This window comes from Chiloscyllium punctatum, chromosome 37, assembly GCF_047496795.1.
Source record: "Chiloscyllium punctatum isolate Juve2018m chromosome 37, sChiPun1.3, whole genome shotgun sequence".
NCBI lineage: Eukaryota > Metazoa > Chordata > Chondrichthyes > Orectolobiformes > Hemiscylliidae > Chiloscyllium > Chiloscyllium punctatum.
The window spans coordinates 33,115,987-33,137,590 of NC_092775.1; the positions used below are offsets into that span (position 1 = coordinate 33,115,987).

General features: G+C 38.6%; 1 protein-coding gene and 1 long non-coding RNA gene across 2 annotated transcripts in view; one reads left to right on the top strand and one right to left on the bottom strand.

Annotated features, from left to right (window-relative positions):
- spata2 (spermatogenesis associated 2) lies at positions 1-18,968 on the top strand. Its single transcript, XM_072556563.1, has 3 exons — positions 1-165; positions 5,280-5,700; positions 17,112-18,968. Exons 2-3 carry the CDS (start codon positions 5,389-5,391, stop codon positions 18,393-18,395), a joined length of 1,596 nt encoding a protein of 531 aa, XP_072412664.1. The 5' UTR covers positions 1-165; positions 5,280-5,388; the 3' UTR covers positions 18,396-18,968.
- Positions 17,656-21,604, bottom strand: part of LOC140462985 (uncharacterized) — a 23,599-nt gene continuing 19,650 nt past the window's right edge. The window contains exon 3 of the long non-coding RNA XR_011954568.1: positions 17,656-17,718. This is a non-coding gene — a long non-coding RNA (uncharacterized lncRNA). The remainder of the gene's footprint in view (positions 17,719-21,604) is intronic.

Sequence of the window (21,604 nt, forward strand, 5' to 3'; positions counted from 1 at the left end):
CGAGCAGGTGCAAGGGTGTGGGGGAGGGTGGGATCTGGTCGAAGGTGAGTGTGCCTGATACATCTGTCATCCCTGTCCGCCGGTCAGCATCGCTGTAAAACACGGTCTGCGTGATGGCGAGTAAGATAGAAATCGTGACGGAGCTGAAATATTTCTGATTGAAATGTAAGTGCTGATTGATGAACCAAAGATGGCGGCGTCTCATTAGAGTGTAGCTCAAGTAGCGGTGGGCCTGTATGATATCGCCATGACGCAGTGTGGGAGCCAACAAGATATTTTTATATTAGCTAGAGATGCAGAAAGGCCATGATCAGTGCAGCCTTTGACGCAGCTTTGGTTTTAGAAAGAACATCAGCTGAACGCGGTGCTAAACCGAGCATTTGGGAAGTTGGTACGCAGCGTCTGTAATGTGATGGAGAATCAGATTTCAAATTGACATCTTGTTAATCTTTGGAGCACCGAGTCCTGCCTTCTGAGGCCGTATTTAACCTGTTGAATATAAATTCGCAGAATCTGGTTTTGGTGTTCCTGTTCTACCAGATAGGCGAATGTTAATCATACTACAAGATATTGAGATGCGTGTATTTGTGTAATTTGGTAACCAACTAGAATCGTGTTGGGAAACTGCTCATAAGATGGTCTGCAATAAATTTGTACTGTTTTGTTGATAAATATCCCTGACGTTTAAGGCTATTGCTATGGGAATTTAGTCTAAATGCCCCATGAGGAGATAGTCAGGGTCTTAGAAACCAACAGTCAATAGCTGATTTTGTGCTGTTTCAAAAATGATGACATCAGTTTAAGAAATTGAATCTAATTTTTCATTTGTTTGAACTGTCTTTCATACTGGCACGAGAGAAACCTCTTACTAAGCCATTTAAAAAATTATACTTCAGGCAAAATTTTGTAATTGAGTGTATTGTCTATGATGAGCAACATGCAAAGTACATTGTCCTTGATGGTAACAAATGGAAAGTTGAGAGATTACAGCTCTCTCTTCAAAGAGAATACCTACACTTTTCCCTTAATTCTTATTAATTGCTAAATGTGGTACAAAATGTAGACCACCTGTAACAAATCTTAAATTGAGTGTGCAGACTGGTACTGTTTTTGTATTCCACTTACATGTGTTGACTACATTTATACATAGTTCGGCTGGAAGATGCACCAAGTGATGATTACTTCAATATATAAGCCATCATATTTATGCATTGGAGGCTTAATTGTTTTGAAATAAAATCAAATAATATTTGGCATAGAAGATAAATTCTACATGCTTGTGGTATGAATCCTATGGTCCCAGTTATGCCTATCTCTTTTGTGAGGTACGTGGAACATTCCTTGTTCCAGTCCTATTTTGGCCCCACCTACAATTCCTTATCCGATATATCAATGATATCATCGGTGCTGCTTCTTTCTCTTGTCTGGAAATGGAAAGGTTAATCAATTTTGCTTCCAATTTCCACCCTACCCTCACTTTCACCTGGTCTATCTCTGACTCCTCCCTCTTCCTTGGCATCTCTGTTTCCATTTCTGCAGATAGACTGGCCAATAATATCCACGATAAACCCACCAACTCCCACAGCTGCCTGAACTATGCATTCTTGCACCCTATTTCCTTTAAAGACTCCGTTCCATTCTCCTATTCTTCCCATTCCGTTGCATATGCTTTGATGAGGTCAACTTCGACAAATGAGCCTCTGAAATGTCCACCACCTTCCTCAACTGAGGATTCCCCAGCACTGTTGTCAACTAGGTCCGACCCATCTCCAGCACTTCTGCCCTTACCCCTCTCTTCCTTTCCGCAACAACATTCCCCTTGTCCTTGCCTTCCATCCCATTAGCATACACATCCAGAAGATCATCCACTGCTATTTCAGCCACCTGCAGTGAGATGCCACCACCTGACCCACATTCCCCTCCCATCCCTTGCCTGCCTTCCGCAGGGCTCGTTCCCTTGGGGACACTCTGCCACTCTTCCTTCACTCCCAACAGCCCTATGGCACCTTCTGCTGCAACCCCTAAAGGTGTAACACCTGCCCACCTCTGTGCTCCTCCGTCTCCAAGGGCCCAAACATACCTTCCAGAAGAAGCATTGCTCTACCTCCACTTCTCTTAATCTAGTCTACTGCTGAAAATGTGGTCCAATGTACATTGAGGAAACGAAGCATAGACTGGGTGACTGCTTCACAGAGCATGTGTACTGCCTGCAGAAAAAGACCCTGAGCTTCCAGTTGCCCGCCGCTGTAACTCTCTGTCTCTGTCTCTGCCATTCTGCCACTCTGTCTCTCATTCTGCCAACGTCTCTGTCTCAGGCTTGCTGCAGTGCTCCAGAGAAGGTTGGCACAAGTTGGAAGAACAACACCACATTTTCTACCTGGCAACCCTGCAGTCCTCTGGACTCAATATTGAGTTCAATCATTTTAGGGCCTGAACTCCTCCATGTCACATCCCCCTACCACACGCAACAGGCCTAGTTATCCCATAGTCTGCCATTACACACTACACATTTTTAGCCACAAACAGTCTCCATTAACAGCTACTCACCCTCCCAACTAGATTGTTATCAACCCCTTTGTCCAGCTGTTCTTCCCTCTCTTTGGGCTCTAGCCATACCTATCATTTACTCCTTACCCCCTCCCTCCTACCCTATCTTCTGCAAATAAACCAACATTTTCCTAATTACTGTCAGACTGAGAAAGGATCACCAGATCTAAAGCGTTAACTTTGATTTCTCTTCACAGATGCCGCCACACCTGCTGAGCTTTTCCAGCAATTTCTGTTTTTGTTTCAGATTTGCAGCATCCGTACTACTTTCGGTTTTTATTTAAAAGGAAAAGTTAACATAAGACCATAAGACATAGGAGTGGAAGTAAGGCCATTCGGCCCATCGAGTCCACTCCGCCATTCAATCATTGTTGATGGGCATTTCAACCCCACTTACCCGCATTCTCCCCGTAGCCCTTAATTCCTCGAGACAACAAGAATCTATCAATCTCTGCCTTGAAGACATTTAGCGTCCCAGCCTCCACTGCACTCTGCGGCAATGAATTCCACAGGCCCACCACTCTCTGGCTGAAGAAATGTCTCCGCATTTCTGTTCTGGATTTACCCCCTCTAATTCTAAGGCTGTGTCCACGGGTCCTAGTCTCCTCACCTAACGGAAACAATTTCCTAGCGTCCACCCTTTCCAAGCCATGTATTATCTTGTACGTCTCTATTAAGTCTCCCCTTAATCTTCTAAACTCCAATGAATACAATCCCAGGATCCTCAGCCGTTCCTCATATGTTAGACCTACCATTCCAGGGATCATCCGTGTGAATCTCCGCTGGACACGTTCCAGTGCCAGTATGTCCTTCCTGAGGTGTGGGCACCAAAACTGGACACAGTACTCCAAATGGGGCCTAACCAGAGCTTTATAAAGTCTCAGTAGCACAATGGTGCTTTTATATTCCAACCCTCTTGAGATAAGTGACAACATTGCATTCGCTTTCTTAATCACAGACTCAACCTGCATGTTGACCTTTAGAGAATCCTCGACTAGCACTCCCAGATCCCTTTGTACTTTGGCTTTACAAATTTTCTCACCATTTAGAAAGTAGTCTGTGCTTTTATTCTTTTTTGCCAAAGTGCAAGACCTCGCATTTGTTCACGTTGAATTCCATCAGCCATTTCCTAGACCACTCTCCCAAACTGTCTAGATCCTTCTGCAGCCTCCCCACTTCCTCAGTACTACCTGCCTGTCCACCTAACTTCGTATCATCTGCAAACTTCGCTATAATGCCCCCAGTCCCTTCATCCAGATCATTAATATAGAATGCGAACAGCTGTGGCCCCAACACTGAACCCTGCGGGACACCGCTCGTCACCGGCTGCCATTCTGAAAAAGAACCTTTTATCCCAACTCTCTGCCTTCTGTCAGACAGCCAATCCTCAATCCATCCCAGTAGCTCACCTCAAACACCATGGGCCCTCACCTTGCTCAGCAGCCTCCCGTGTGGCACCTTATCAAAGGCCTTTTGGAAGTCTAGATAGACCACATCCACTGGGTTTCCCTGGTCTAACCTACTTGTCACCTCTTCAAAGAATACCAACAGGTTTGTCAGGCATGACCTCCCCTTACTAAATCAAAACATGGTTTCTGCATAACAATGCTATTTTTGGCACAATGCTTTTATCCACCAAAAATGGTCTAGCTCTAGGCTTGTCTCATTGAAGTATCAAAACTCAAATCTAACTGGTAGAGACGTGAACATAACTTTAAAATCTAATTTATGAATAATTTACAATTTTTTTTTATCATCTTGTAAAAGATTCATAATTTTCTGTATTTGACCATTAATTGCTGCTTTTATTTCACTGAATTTCTTTTCTGTACTGATGAGTAATTAAGGAAGAAATTAAGACTTAGATATTTTCTCCTAATTTTGAACCATAAATATTAAATGGTCAAATTCAATGTGGGAGTAATAGCTTTGTTTTTTAAAAAATAATATCTAATATAATCTACTTGCATTCTTTTAGACCTCATCTGAGATGAAATCTAGCCATTTTCTGCATTTGCTTACTCCTTATGCAGCCAGCTTTGTTTATGAAAGTAATGATTGCAGTAGGAAATAGGCTTGGTTCAGGACTGGGATGTTTGCTTTAAAAATACGTTGATGTATTTGTATTCCATTTAACTGATACATTTTCAGATGCATACCACATCATATTAAAACATTTGGCACTTTTTCTTTGCGAAAAGCAAGCACCAAGAAAACATGCCACAGTATAAGTTTGGGTATTCCATTTAAGTCAGATGGAAATTGCCTAGTTTTGGTATGTTTACTAGTGGAGTCTTTTTTTAAACCTCACTGACTATTTTTGAGAATTTGTTAAATTCTCTTCTGTTCTTACTAGATTGGAATTTCCAGAATATTATGTCTTAATTACAAGAAAGTTAGTTTGAAATATTTAAATTCCAATTCACCATTCTCTTAAACAGCTCCTTTTAAAATAGATTTTCACTGATTATTTAAATAAGGCTTAGTCAGTTTTATACTGCAAACCTTTAATTGCATGTTCCTTTAATTTTTTTTTGCTATTTCCCTTTTGAGAGGGGAATTTTACTTTGTAGCTTTGCAATGAGTAATTCATAATTTTAAAGCATCACCTCAACTGTATGTACCATTTTCATTTCCTTTATATAAACTTGGTATCCTGTTTTAATGACTTGTTGTTTCATAAATTTTTTCAATTTAATTTCTAATTTCTTCTGTTTCTTTTTAATTCATAGGTAAGTGTCACTTTCCCTGGCATCATTGATTGTAGTCTTAAAAACTACTTCCCAGTTGAAAAAAGGAACGCTGTGGATATGTGGTGAATTGTTTCCACACAAATTCCTAATGGATACCAATAAAATCAGAGACACTTTGTTTCGGAAATATGTACAGATTTGTGAATTAAAATTGAATGAAAAGGATCATGCGGCTGATGATGCAGGCATTAAGAAGACAGCTACCTCCTTACTCGATTTATATCGCCAGGACTCCAGTGAAAGATTTAAGGTGTTTAGATTTTATGATATAGTGGAGAATGCTTTGAGGATGGTCAGAACATCAAGTTTAAGTGCGCTTCTCACTGCGTTTGGAATTCTGGAAACCTTCTGCACTAACCTCTTTCTGTATCCCTGGAAAAAAGAATTTAAAACAATAAAGGTACAGTAGACTACTTCACACATTGAAGCTTGAATGGAACATAGGTTATACATCAAACTAAATTTGAATAAATATATTGGTAATTGTTCAGAAACAGTGAACGAATTTGAGAGAATTCATTTTTTTTTCCCTTAATGAAATCGCTTGTTGCTATGTGAATTTTTTTTAATGCTTATTTCCATATTTGCTTTCTATGTGTACATTGCAGGATATTTATAATGAAAGTAGGAAATCCAGGAAGTACTCTGGTACAATCTGTCAAGAGAGAAGCTGAGGTAACATTCCAGCTAATGAAAAGTCATCTCCTGAAACATGAATTTTGTTTCCCTCACCACAGATGCTGTCAGACCTGCTGAGAATTTCCTGCATTTTTTTTTGATTTTATGTCCATTTTCTAGCTTCCACTGTATTTTGTTTCAGGATATTTATAATGTTTCCTCGAGACACGTCTTAGTGTATCACGTGGAAAGAGAAGTAGCTATCATTTGCATCAAAAATACTACCTTAAGCAGCAGATGTCTTTAATTAAGGAATTTTCTTACATCCTAATCTTTAAAGAATTTTAAGTGAAAGTAGAATATTTTCTGTAGTGAGGCTACATGGGACAAACATGATAATATGGTTTTTATATTTGAAATGTTGATGCTACACAAACTGCAGTATTTTCAAAGAACTTAAACCCATCAAAATCCACTAGTATTGCTCATGATATTTAACTTAATACAAACTGATTTCGTATTCAACAGGAATCGATCAGCCTGAGTATTAATAAAATGGCAGTAGACACAGGACTTTTTAGGCCAATGTAACAGTCATTAAAGAATAAAAAAGATTTCATATTTAAATATTTGGCTTGTGCTGTTAAATGGTTTAAGGCGTGCAGGAACCTTGGTGTCCTTGTGCTTTGTAAGGTGAAAATTAGCTTCAGAATGCAATGTGAAATAATCTTTTCCAAAAAGATTTGGAAAAGATTATTTCACGTTGCAGCCTGAACTAATCCTTGGGAAAGAGACATTACTAATGGGATATGTCAGCCCCGCCAACAGAAGAGCTTTTAAAGACTCTCGTCTGACTATTAATTTGAAGTGAAAACTGTACTGCAGTGTACAGATTCAAAATGAAACAGAATAAAATCCATTAACCTAAATCATTCGTGAATTTGCTTAACTTTTTGATGCTCTAGTCCTTGTGAAAGTAGGGGTTGGGATTTGGTGGTCTGTGATCTTTGTTTGTTTAGCTTCATGTCGAGTCCAGTTTCTCATTATCGTTAGCTTAGTTGTGAAAAAACAAGCATCTACTTTCAAAGCACCTTCAATATTATAAATGATCCCAAGTGCTTCCCAGAAGTTTTATAAAACAAAAATGACACTAGGTCACAGGAGGAGATATTTGGAGAGAGTTCAGAAAAGATTTGCAGATGACCCCAAGGTTAGTGTTTATAGTAGACAATAAGGAATGTTATCAAAAATTATAAAGATTTTGATCAATTGGGTCAATGGGCTGAAGAGTGCAGAGTTTAATTTGAATAAATGCGAGGTATTGCATTTTGGTAAAACAAAGGCAAGAGTTATACAATTAAAAGTAGGGCCTTGGGTAATGTTGTTCAACAGAAACTGAGGGGTTCAGATACATCGGTCTTTGAAGTTTGCATCACGTACAAGTAGGGTGGTTAAGAGTGCGTTTAGCATGCTTCCTTTCATTGCTGAGACCTTTTAAGTATAGGAGTTGAGATGTTGTGTTGAGATTGTACAGGACATTGAGGTCTCTTCTGGATCTCTGGTCTCCCTGTTATAGAAAGATGTTATTAAGCTGAAGAGGGTTCAGAAGAGATTTACCAATCCTGCCAGGGTTGTAGGGTTGAGTCATAAGAGGCTGGATAGGCGAGGACCTTTTTTACTGGAGTGTAGGAGGTTGAGAAATCACCACCTTTTTAAAGAGGTTTAAAAAATTATCAGGGACACATACACATACACATACACATATATAAGTTGAATTGCAGCTGTCTTTTGCTGAGTGTGGGCGATTTCAAAACTAGGGGGCCAATTTTTTTAAGATGAGAGGAGAAAAATTTACAAAGGATGAGGGGCAACGTTTTTAAGAGTGGTTTCCATGTGGAATCAACTGCCAGAGGAAGTAGTGAATGCAAGGTACTTACTACATTTAAAAGACATTTGGATAAGTACATGAAAATTGGAAGGTTTTAGATGGATATGGGCCAAATGGAGGCAAGTGGGCATAGTTTGATTTGGTAATATTGTCGGCATGGACTAAGACCAAAGGTCTGTTTGTATGCTGTGACTCCATGACCTAGTCAGAGTCTGGTTTTTAAGGAGTATCTTAAAAGTGGAAAGCAAGAAAGTGAGATGGAGAGGTGTAGAGAGGGAATTTCAGAGACCCAGAGTCAAGGCATCTTGAGTGTTTGGGGAACTAGCTGAGAGTTATAGCACAAGCAGCAGAAATTCAGATGACTTCTATGTTTGTGGAGATTATAAAAGACCCACCAGATGCTTTGGAATATTCAAGTATAGAGATTTTAAAGTATGAACTAGAGTTTCAGCAGGAGATGAACTGAGACAGGTGATATTGAGTGATGTCATGGAAGTGGAAATATTTGATCTTTCTTAGATTAGATTACTTACAGTGTGGAAACAGGCCCTTCGGCCCAACAAGTCCACACCGCCCCGCCGAAGCGTAACCCACCCATACCCCTACATCTGCATTTACCCCTTACCTAACACTATGGGCAATTTAGCATGGCCAATTCACCTGACCTGCACATCTTTGGACTGTGGGAGGAAACCGGAGCACCCGGAAGAAACCCACGCAGACACTGGGAGAACGTGCAAACTCCACACAGTCAGTCGCCTGAGGCGGGAATTGAATCCGGGTCTCAGGCGCTGTGAGGCAGCAGTGCTAACCACTGTGCCACCGTGCCGCCCACCATCTTAGTGATGAAATAATTGTGTGATTGGAAGTTCAGTTGCCTGGGAGACGAATGGAGACCATAGCTTTGGAGTGGAGAACTGAAAACAATGGGGGGGGGAAGGAAGAACTGTGGATACTGGAGATCAGAAATAAAAACAGAAAATGCTGGAAAAACTCAGCAGGTCTGGCAGCATCTGTGGGAGAGAAATCTATGCTTGGTTCTGAAATGTTAACACCGAAAACAATGGTTTCGGTCTTTCCAATATTTAATTGAAGGGCATTTCTGCTTATCCAGCATTGAACATCAGATAAGCAATCTGATCATTTTGGCATCAGCAGAGAAGTCGAGAGGTGACAGATGTTCAGCTGTTGTGTCATTTACCATACAAGTCAAAACTAATGCTATGCTTTTGGATAATGTCAAAGGACAACATATTGGTGAGAAGTGTGAGGTATCGGGGGTCAATCTTTTGGGGGACATCAGAGGTAATGGTTTGGGAGCAGGAAAACATTATTGCAGGAAAATATTCTCAATAAAATTTGAGAGATGATGTCAATCCCATTCAGTGGAGAGATGTTGGAGGAGGATTTATGTGGTCAACTGCCAAAGGCTGCCAATCAGTTGAAAAGGATAAAGAGGCAAAGTCTAACTTTTGCTGGAAGTCCGTTTAATGAATAATAAGTAAAATGATTCTGCAACCAGTGAATTAGATCCAAGCTCTGTAATCCTGCCGTGTCATTTATGGATAGTGTGGGACACTTGGGAAACAGTAACGAATGGAGTGTACTCTACAATGTCCCCATACTCAATGATAGATTTTACCACCTGAGTTCGAAAGACATAGCTGAACTGTTTGCAACCATCTGCAACCAACAGTGTCAAAGTGTAAGGTCCACCTCTGCTGTATCCTAAAGCATCCACCATCATAGATACAACTCTTTGGCCAATTTGATCAATTGCATATGATATAAAAAGTGCATTGGATACAACATGTGCTGTGGACTGTGACTGCATTTTGACTTTTGTTTTGAAGACCTCTGGCCCAGAACTAGTTTTTGCCTCTTAGCTAACACATCCAGCACAGCTGCATTAGTGACATCTAGCCAACATGGTGGTAATTGATCAGGTGTATTCCTAAACCGACAAGGATCTAAAGTAAGCTTGAAGTTAAGAAAATCAGAAGCGAGAGGGAAACTCATCATTGAAAGGAGTAATGTCTAGCACAAATGAAAGTGGTTGTTTGAGCAAATTATCACTGCTTCAGAACAATGCTACGTGTATTCCTCAGGTCAGTATTGGAGGTTCAACCATTTAGCTCCATTGCAAAGCTTCCCTATATCATGAAGTAAGAAATGGGATGTCTGTTGAAGGGTATACAGAGTTCCATTTACAATTACTTCGATGAGTCGGTGCTTACATGCAGCACAATCGGGACAATGTTTATGCTTGTGCTTATAAGTGCTAATCATGATTTCTGCCGGTTAATGCCAGACTATTTCCAACAAGAGAAAGTCTAACTGCCTCCCCTATAACTTCAACAGTATTACAGTTGTCATAAGCTTCACCATCCGAGTTGCCATTGACCCAGAAACTGATCTAGTTGAGAATGTTATGACTACTAGGAGGTTTGTATTCTGAAGTGAGTGGATCATCACATGATTCCCCCCCCCCCCCCCCCAAGCATTTCTATCATCTCTAGCACAAGTCAAGAGTATGACTAAATACTCTGTGCTTGCTGGAATGAGTGCAATTCCAACAGTACTCCAGCAATGCCATCCAGCAGAGTTTGATTGGCATAACCTTAACATGCACTCCTGCTGCCAAAAAAAAATGATCTGCAGTGGATGCACAAACTATAAGATACACTGAAATAATTTTCAAAGTTTCTTTATCAGCATTTCTCGACACTTTTGACTTGCCACCTTGAAGGCCAAGGTAACATGCATGGGAGTTATGCATCATCCTGAGTTGGAAACTTATTGTCATTCTTTTGTCATTTCTGGTTCAAACTGTTCAAGGATAGTTAAAGGACATTCATCACCATCTTCTTGAAAGCAGTTAGGAATCGGCAATAAAAAAAAGTTTTATCCAAACTTAAATGGGCTGCAATTTCCTATACTTTTAGTTTTGTCCATGGTGGGCATCATAAAGCCTGATCCTGTTCTCATCTCATGTACTTTGTCCATTAGGGAGCACAGTATTAAAAATGAGGAGCAGGAACATTAGTTAATTTTTCTCCAGCACACAGATAGTACCTAAATGTGGACTAGACTGAATATAGCTGATTCAGGCCGGACCAATGAGTCATTTGCAACCTTCCATGTTTTATATCTTGATTGCATACTGCAAGGTGCATTTGGAATACTGTCCACTGTTCCTTTTTGGGGGCTACTGCTGGAAATATGAAGACTTGGAGTTCTTTTTATTTGAGGTCCAATGTTCAAGCTCATCTTAGTTCAAAATTTAAGTGAAAGATCGATCTTTGGCTTATTATTTCTATAGTCAAAAAGCCTTTCAGGAGGGCTTATGCCCAAAATGTCGATTCTCCATCTCCTCTGATGCTGCCTGACCTGTGCATTTTCAGGACCACGCTTTTTCGACTCTGATCCAGCGTCTGCAGTCCTTCCTTTCTCCTTATTATTATTTCTATAGCCTCCCAAGTTCTACTAGCCATAAACCTGTAATCCAAATTTCAACTATTCTCACTTGCACTGAGTGCATTCATCTGTTTCCCCTCTATTGGCTGACCTAATTGACTCCTAGATAAGCAATACCCTCCATTTCAAGATTCCCAAACCTATCTACAAATATGACCATAACCTTGCCCATTCCCATCTCTGTAATCTCCTCCTGGTCACAAAATCTTTGTGATAAACCATATAAAGATTATTGCAAAAGATAGGAGCTCATAGTGTAGAGGGTAACGTATTATCGTGGATGAAAAATTGGTGGGCAGAAAAGAGTGTTTGCATAATTGGACCTTTTCCTGATTAGCAGGATGTGACATGACGAGCTTTTAAGTTCTGGAATTCCCTAAGCTTTTCCACCCTTCTTTCTTTGCAATGCCCATTAAAAGAAATCTGAGTTTGTTTGTTTGTTTGTCTACATATATGTGGCCTATTGTATACTTTTGCTTTATAACAAAAGCCTTGAAATGCTTTAGGTTTTTAAAGGTCCTATATTATATTAGGGAAAATATTATATTGTAAAATTAATATATCAGTTGTTAGATTAATTTATGTGCAAGATCATGCAAAACTCTTCTGCCAGTGTCCCAAGTCTTTCAGTCCATTTCACTTGACATCCTGGTTAATGATTTAGATGAGGGTAGTAAATGTAATATCTCAACATTTGCAGAAGACACAAAGCAGGGTGTAAGGGTGAACTGAGAAGGATGCAGAGATGTAGCAGTGTGATTTGGAAAGGTTGAGTGAGTGGGCAAATGTATGACAGGTACAGTATAGTGTAAATGTGAGATTATCCACTTTTGTAGCAAATATAGGAAGCAGATTATTATTTGACTGGCTAGCTGTAGAATCAGGTGAACATTTATCGAGATCTAGTTCTTCTCCTGCACCAGTCGCTGATAGTAAGTGTGCAGATACAGCAAGCACGAAAGAAGGCAAACCGTATGTTGACCTTCATAGCAAGAGGATTTGAGTACAGGAGCAAGGATATCTTTTTCTAACTATACAGTGCATTGTTGAGGCTACACCTGGAACATTGTGTGTAGTTTTGGTCATTTTATCAAGAAGGATGCTCTTGCTATAGAGGAGTGCAGCAAAGGTTTACCAGTGATTTCTGAGATGGAAGTACTAATTGTAACCACTGGAGTTCAGTTGAATGAGGGAGGTCTAATAGAAGCCTATAAAATTCAAATAGGACTAAGCAGGTTAGATGCAGGAAGAATGTTTCTAATAGTGGAGCAGTCTAAAACTAGGGGTTATAGTTTAAGGATAAGGGCCAAACCTTTGAGGACTGAGATGAGGAATCATTCCTTCATCCAGAGAGTGGTGAGTCTGTGGAATTCACTAGCACAGGAAGTGGCCAAAACATTGTGGTCTCAAGAAAAAGGTGGACCATAGCTCTTGTGGCTAAAGGGATCAAAGGGATATGGGAAAGGCAGGATTAGGGTATTATCAAATAAAATGGAGGAGCAAGGCTCAACTTGAATGGCCTACGCTTGCTCATGTCTTCTATATTTGCGTGTTTCAAACACAAAAACGTTCTCTACTGTACTTTTGTTTTTGGAGTCTCACCTTTTTAGGTGGTAATCTTTTCTTCTTTCCTACCAAAGTGCATTACCTCATTTTCCTATAGTAAACTTCATCTGCTAAGTTTTGTCCACTCACTCAACCTATCTACATTACTTTGCCGATTCCTGCAGAATTCTAAATCTCTGACCTGGTCTTTGCCTATAGTATTTATGTGGCTAGTTCTGTTCTGTTTCTCGTCAGTAGTAAACCTTAGGCTATTTGATGACAATGTAGTTACTTGCCCTATTTCTCTACATTATTTGCAACAGTGTATTTGTGTTGTAGTATTTCACTGCAGCTGCAAATGCATACAAGCCAAGAATATGGCCTTTTCTTTCATGGCCAGTATTATACAGACATATGAAATAGGAAGAAAAATAGACCATTCATTCAATCAAGTCTGTTGTGTTATTTGTTAAGATCATAGTTTTGGAAAGACAGATTAGCTATCTACCTGAACAAGTTTTGATTGCTTTCACTAACAATGTACTTGTGCCTTAAAAATATTTAATCACCCTGCCTTCTGAACAGAGAACTGCAAATCCTTAGAGGAAATGCTCCTCCCCTTTTGTGTTGCAAGAGTGACCCCAAATTTTAGTACAGGTGTCCCCTAATTATGGACTCTTCCCACAAGACGAAACATCCTTTCCATGTTCACCTTGTCAAGACCATCTAGTTTCTTACAATCAAGTCACTCATCGCTCTTCTAAATTATGGAAATAAGCCCAGCATATCCAATTTATCCTCATAAGCCAATCCACTCACTCCAGGTATCAATCTAGTAAACCACCTCTGAACCATTTGCAATGCACTGTATCCTTCCTTAAATAAGGAAACCAAAACTTCTTCCCACAATAATTGAGATGTCTCACCAATGCCCTATATAACCGAAACATAATGTTGTTATGTTCAGCACCTCTGAATAAAAGATAGCATTCCATTAGCCTGTTGATTACATGATGCATCTGCATACTATTACTTTGTGATATCAAGAGCAAATATTTTTAGATTAGATTGCTCAGCGTGGAAACAGGCCCTTCGGCCCAACAAGTCCACACCGACGCGCCGAAGCGCACCCATCCAGACCCATTCCCCTACATTTTACCCCTGCACCTAACACTACGAGCAATGTAGCATGGCCAATTCACCTAACTGAACATTTTTGGACTGTGGGAGGAAACTGGAGCACCCGGAGGAAACTCACGCAGACACTGGGAGAATGTGCAAACTCCACACAGTCAGTCGCCTGAGGCAGGAATTGAACCCGGGTCTCTGGCGCTGTGAGGCAGCAGGGCTAACCACTGTGCCACTGTGTCCCCCTAATGTAAATTAATACAGAATACATAAACTAATACAGAAAAAGCGTGATGTAATGCATTTTGGACATGCTAGAATGTAAATTTTGTTAAATGATGTTTATTATGAATACAGTGGCAGAGCAATAGGATTTAATGTTGTAATTTTATTATGCCTTTTAAAAGATGATCAGGCTTGAGATTAAAATCCATTTAAGACAAATGGGATTTATATAAAGAGATCAAGCAGCATGTGTCGAGAGAAGTGTAGTTAATGTTTCAAGTCAGTTGTATTTCCATTCTACCGCAAGGTCTTCAAACTGAAATATTAACTCTTTCTCTTCCACAAATGCTACTGTGCATTTCTAGCATTTTCTGTTTGATTCACTATTTTGTTTCTCTTTATCAAGGAATTGATTCTTTGAAAAAAAAATCAGTGACTCCTACAAAATGATAGTTCTGTGTAGTCTGGAATACTGTATTCTTGTACTCTTTATGCACAAGAGAAAGGTGCAATACTGTTTTAGCAAGGTGATATCAGGGACTGAGAACCTGAATTGTGAGAAACAAGAAGGAACTGGAACAATTTGGCCTGCACTCTCTTGTGCTGTGGTGAATTTGATAGAGATTTTCAAAAGTGAGAAAAGGCACATGCATAGCATATATAGATGAAATCCATTGTAACTAAATAGAAAGCAGGCTCTAGTCTTAAAGTATGGACTAAATGTATAAAGGGGAACATTTGTCATAATAGGAAAGCTTTGCTCAAAGTGATCCTGCAGTACTTGTAACTAACAAATATATTCAATAATGATCCAAAGGAGATAATAAAATGAAAGGATTTTGTACAATTAGCTCTTGAAAAGAATATGAGATTAGCTCAGACAAGAAAGATCACAAGGCTTTCTGTAAAGAATAAAAGATCCAAGTTTGAAAAATAGTATTTCTTTCAGCTGAATACAAGGAAACCCAAAGCAATCATTTCTGGCTTCTGCCAGAAATTTAAGATTTAATTTCCTTGGTTTAGTTGAAGCATTGCACAGCTTTAGCAATCCTGACCACTTGTGCTTCCATTCAACTCTGAGCAGTCTGTTCCAGATCAATATTACTCACTATGTCACTTGGTATCCTGGAACGTGCTGTCCACAAAGGAAGTAGAAGCAGAGACAAAGAATAATTTTGAAAGAAAATTGAATATGTACTTGAAGGAAATAAACTTTCAGCACAATGGGGATAGAGTGGAGAAATAGGACTGACTGGATTGTAGTCTGTGGAAAGCCATCATAGTGTCAGTGGGCTGAATGGCTGCCTTCTATTCCCTAAATGAATTTGAATCAATCCAGAGCTGAAAATGCTATCATATTATTAAAATTCTCAACTACTGGTTTGCCACATTAGATTTGTCTTTTCTCTGGACAAGTCAGATACCAAAATAAACTTAGCTTGATAGAGTTCATTTATTAGCTGGGTAATGTGGTGGCTAGCCACTGAGACATATTCAAACAATGCTGCATATATTCTTAAACAACAAAACCTGTTTATTACATTATAGTGGTAAAAACTAAATATAGAAGACAAAGATCAACATCTCAATCAGTCTTCTAGAACTATCTAATTATACTCCGATCACAAGTCTTCAAGTTTAAACTTAGCTGACTGCTTACAGGTTCTTTTCTGTGGATTGTGAAGATAATTTGAGTTCTTCCCAAGTCTGCTGATGTGAACTTGTCTCAAATTTGAGAGCTTAATTTTCTCCATTTTAATAACCTGCAGATTTCTAACCCGACTCCCCTTGTTTGGAAGATTCCCAAATTAAGCCCTTCTGATGAATTGGTTGATTTGTTGAAGGAGGGAAACTAAATTTGCTTCTAAACTCAACCCTGGTATTTTCTGAACTGACCTGAAAGACTTTTGAACTTTCCTCTTGTGTTTTCTGAAGTAAATTTAGAAAGAAAATGTTTATCTCTAGATTTTTCTGAATTGGAAACAAATGTAATGGTTACACATTTATACTACCTGTCATGAACTCAACAGTATTAACATCCGGGGTTTGCAATCCAACTCCGATTGTTTCAGAATGATTCTCTGAACTTGTCTTTGCAAAATAAAACCCACCCCAGAAGTTACCAACAGTTTTTTATTTTGAAATTCAAATTCCAAAAATGAGAAAAATATAAATTACACACTTTTCAGCACATATATAAATGCATATTGTTATTTATTGGCTCCTCTCTTCTAATCATGCTTTATGGTGTACATTTTACTGGCTCCTGACTTCTTTGTTCGTCAAAATGATGTTGCCTAAATTCTAAGGAACTCAACTTCAAAGCTTCTGAGCAGAAAAGCAAGGTAGAGTTGCATGGAACATTACTTATGATTTCAATACAGGAAGGCTTATATGAAATCAATTATCTTGAATTTATTGAGTGTTGTTGAAAACCTGGAAATATTTATTAAAATATTTTACTGATTGGGAATCAAAAGAAAAATAAGTGTGATACATGAAATATACTAAAATAGAGTGCACTGTTTATGTCCTACAAGTAAAGCCTGCTGTCCAAATTATTTTTTTGATTTTAACTTTTAAAAGCTTTTTCTATTGGCCATGCTTTTGTTTAAAACATGTATTCGCTTGGTGAAAAGCTTTTTGAAATTTTTATGGATTCCTAATTTATTTTTAAAATGCTGTTTATGTCTACAATGAATGAATTAAAACCGTTTACAATTGCTAAATGTTTAGCATTCGCAACCCTCAAGATGTCAGCTGAGCTCCAGTTTAAAATTCATGGCTGGCTTAATTATTTGAGTACCCAAATTCTGTCAACTTAGTTTCCCTGTTAAGGAAGCTGTAGGAATTACACTGACAATGTAGGGATAGAATTCATGTGAGAAATGCTAAGAACGTGAATTATTGAAATTTTCTTTCTGTTCTAGACCTTCACAGGCCATTTTGTCTACTATATCAAATCTGCATTGTGTGAAGAAGACATTTGGAATATCCTATATCAGATAGGATACCACCTTGAAAAAGAAACATTTGAACTGAAAAACAAAGTGAACGCTAACTTTGTGAAATTGATTTCTTTTGAACTCTTCCTGGCTAGAATTGAATGTGAGAATTTACTTGAAATCTGTTCACAAATAAAAGATAAGGGCTATTCGGAGCTTAATGTAGTTGAAGAACGAAAGAACAATGCAGAGGATGTGAGAGGTTGCATTGATGTAATGAAAAGACAACGGAGACTAATGGAAGATTTGCATACATCAGTGACACAAATGGACTTTCGAAGATCAGATGGTGAACGGTTAACAAACAGTAGCATGAAGCAGCTTATGTACAAGCCACCTTCATTTTTAGATAGTGATGAAAATCATTTGGGAAAGCAGTTAAGTAAAGTTCATTTGACACCTGTACATCACAAGAAAGAGACTGTTTATGGTTCTTCGTTTGAGGAAATGACTGATGAGATTTGTCGTCCTACACCTTCACTTCTTGCTATATCAAGCTCCCCTCGTTTAGGGTCAGAGGAATACTTCCAATCTGTTAATGACAATTGGAGAGTAGAAAACAGTTTTAATACATCTTTCCATGCACTTGGTGATGACTTGGATCTTTACACAGCTGAAGATTCTCGAAGCACTTTAACACCGAGATGGACAGACACAACTGGCCACAGTGCAAGATTGATCAAAAATAATGATCTAAGAGGTATGTATCATGAAACAGCACATCTTACCAAAGAAAGTGTATCTAACACAATTGCATTGAAGTGCCAAATGTGTGGAATATCCAGTGGTCTCATAACTTGCCAAAAATCTAATGAGCCTTTTTGTAACCAATGCCATCGTAACACTGGAGAGTGTTCACTTTACTCTTGTAGACATGAATGTCCAAGAGACATAGGTATCTTATCTCGCTCATGCTCCGTCCAGAATGATCTTTCTATGAGTTCACCTCTGAAAGAAAAATGTGCATTTTCTGTCACATCCCAGTATCAAGAGCACTTACCCAGTTCCAAGGAAACCAGCACATTGCGCTGTGGATTTTGTGATAAATCTGGTGCAAAGTTTACTTGTATGAACTGTTCAAAGGTCTCCTGTGAAGTTTGCAGGACTGTTTATCATCGAGATTATTGCAACAAGAATAAGACACATAATTTCCACCCAAACAATCAGCTCAGTTACAAATCTGGCAAAATTTATACCATATACAGATGAATTATTCAACCTGGAATAACAACAAAGCATGATCAGCCCTGGAAAAATCTATGCTGAGAATACTTTGAAAATAGATTTTAGGATGAACATTCTGTTGAAATACAAATGCACACTGTGAATTCTTGTACTACAATATATACCTTAAAGTATTTAAGTTGCTGCTATATTTTTCAAGGGCTGATGTATGTATAATAAAGCTGCTTTGATCTAAAATTTCATACCAGTGCAAAATGGGATAATGATTTAGAACCTGGAATAGCAAATATTTTTGTTACCAGAAGTGAATGGGAGACAACAGTCTGCAATATTTTATGCTGGAGGATTTAATGTAAAACTGTCAGATGTTTATATAATGAGCCTTGTTATTGATGTGCAATTTTCTCTTGCCTTTTTCAAATGTGATCGTGTTTCGTATTTACTTTAAACTTAGAGTAGGTGGGCAAGTGTGTGTTTTCTGATCAGAACCCTGATCTTGTTCTGGTATTTCTTGGCTTATCCATGCATTTACATTTTGAAGACTGTTACATCATTTTTTTGCTTGTATGAATAAAACTGTGCACCTGGCTATAATAAGTTGTGATTTGTTTATTTTTTAGGTCAAGAATTAATCTGTTTGAAGACTAGGTTAATGTTCTTATGTACTGATAATACGGAGTTAACTTTTTTCAGTTTAACAAATGGAATACACCTGTTCTTAAGTTCGGGATTGTTCAGCATTCTGTGAATTTTCCCTGAGTCCATGAGTTATAATATCAGTTGGGCTCACATGAAATCATCCAACTTGTTGCAGACAAGAGATCAAACACTGAAGCCATCTGTTGTCTAAGGTTTGGAAAATTTTGCTCTCGGTTGAAGAGGTATGTGGGTTGCAGAGTATGGTGCTGGAAAAGCTCAGCCGGTCAGGCAGCATCTGAGGAGCAGGAGCATCGACATTTCGAGCAAAGGGAATGTGCTCTCGGAGGGTGATGATCCAATTGTCACGGTCTGCATGGCTATGAGCAACACACACTGCTAGGAATGAATGTTCTGCAAAGGGATTATGATAATTAGGGTTCAATTCAAAAGCAGGGTCTCATAGTTAATAATAATAATAATAATAATCTTGATTATTGCCTGGACCACAGAGAAATGAATACATAGCTCAAAGATTTATGTTAGAGAAATGGTTTCAATTTTATGTGGCAAAGACCAAATAAAGAATGATTTGAAACAAAAAAGAGAAGCTGAAGGAGAGTACGAGAAAAAGCTGGCTAGTAATATAAAGCAAATAGTACATGTTTCTATGAGTGTTTCAGTAGGGAAAAATTGTAACTAAAGTTAGTGTCAATTCATGAGAGAAAGTGGCAGTATGATAATGGAAAATAAGGAAATAGCATTGGCCTTTCAGTAACTAATTAACAAAGTTACCCAAGCCTGTTTCCACCCTCTCTTGAGAATTCCTCTAATTTCAGTTTCTCTTACTGGACTACCTCACATCACTCCAAATTGTGTTCCATCATCCAAGTTTTTGACTACCTACTTACCCTCTGTAAATCCCCTTTTTATCCCCATAACTCAAATTTTGACCTAGTTTTGTGCAATCTGCAAACTTGGAATTATTACATTTAATCCTCACAGGTAAATCAGATATAGATTGTGAATAGCTGGGACCCATGTACTGATCCATGTAGAACCCAATAGCCACACACTAGTCAAGTTGAAAATTACCTCCTTATTCTATTTCATGAAATCTCAATTCATATGAATTTTATGTGCTCTAATTTTGTTTGTAAGACTTTATTGAAAGCTTTCTGAAAATCTAAATATAGCACATGCACTGGTTGCCCTTATCTATTCTCGTTACATCCTGTGTAATTGTTCCATTATTTTCTAACTGATGTAATTGTATTCTTTTCTCCATGACTGTAAAGCAAACCGGTCTATTCAGTGTGTGTCTGTCTGTCTGTCTCTCTCTGTCTCTCTCTGTCTCTCTCTGTCTCTCTCTGTCTCTCTCTGTCTCTCTCTGTCTCTCTCTGTCTCTCTCTGTCTCTCTCTGTCTCTCTCTGTCTCTCTCTGTCTCTCTCTGTCTCTCTCTGTCTCTCTCTGTCTGTCTCTGTGTTAAATAGGGCGATTTGCGTTTTGCCACTTTCCAATCCATCAGGACTACTCCAGGCTTTAGAGTTTTGATAGGTAACCACTCACCCATTTATCTTTACAGTCACCTCTATTCAGAGATGTAGACAAGCAGGTGTAAGGGATTTATTCACATTAAGTCCCTTTGATTTCTCTAACACTTTTTTCACTAATTAATAATCTGTAGTTTCTCATTTACATTAGTCCCTAGATCCTCCAGTATTTCTGGGATGTTTTAAATATTTTCTTCAGTGAAAGTACACAAAGTATCATATTCTGGTGATCGACAATATCACCAAATTTCTTATGTGAAGAATTAAGGATACCTCTATTGCAATGGTTGTTTCACACTGACAAATACATTCTGTATGTTTAGTGTAGAAGGTAGTCCTCAATTAGTGATTTCTCCATTACAGGGTTCTTTATTACACATAGTTCTATTAATGTGTGTCTCATTTGATATATTACGGTTCTTAATCAAGTCCAAACACCATGGAGAAATAAGTGTATGAGAAAAGCTCCACATTCCTGGGTAAACTCCTGTTCGTTCAGCATATTTTGGCTGTTGCTTGCCTTGATTAAGGCTGGATAAGTTTTTAAAAATGTGTCTCCCCGAGAACACTCAACTCTCCATCTCGAAAGCAGCAGAAGGGCAGTCTGATGATCCTCATCCTTCCAGAACCATAGATTAATTGAATGCAGATACACAGCCTTCCACCTTCAGATAAGAAATCTTGTATATGAGGGAAAAAACATGAAAAGGTACTATTTTTGCATATGTTCGTGTCCATTTTGCCCGTTCAAATTGTTATGAGTCAAGCCCTTGTACCATTTTTTTTCTCCCTTCTTTCCAACAATGCATTACATGCACATGGTTGGGCATGATTGTGTCAGAAGGAAGTGTGTGAATCTGTTGCCTAAACATGAGTGCTGCTCATGAAGATTTGCCCATTCAATTAACTTTGTTCATTTATTTAATACATGTTCCTATATACTAGAAACAACCTAAATATTTACATGGATTTCTTGGGAATATGTGCTTCAAAAGTCATGGTTTTGCTTATTGCAATTTTCAGGAATATAACCACTGCTTTAAT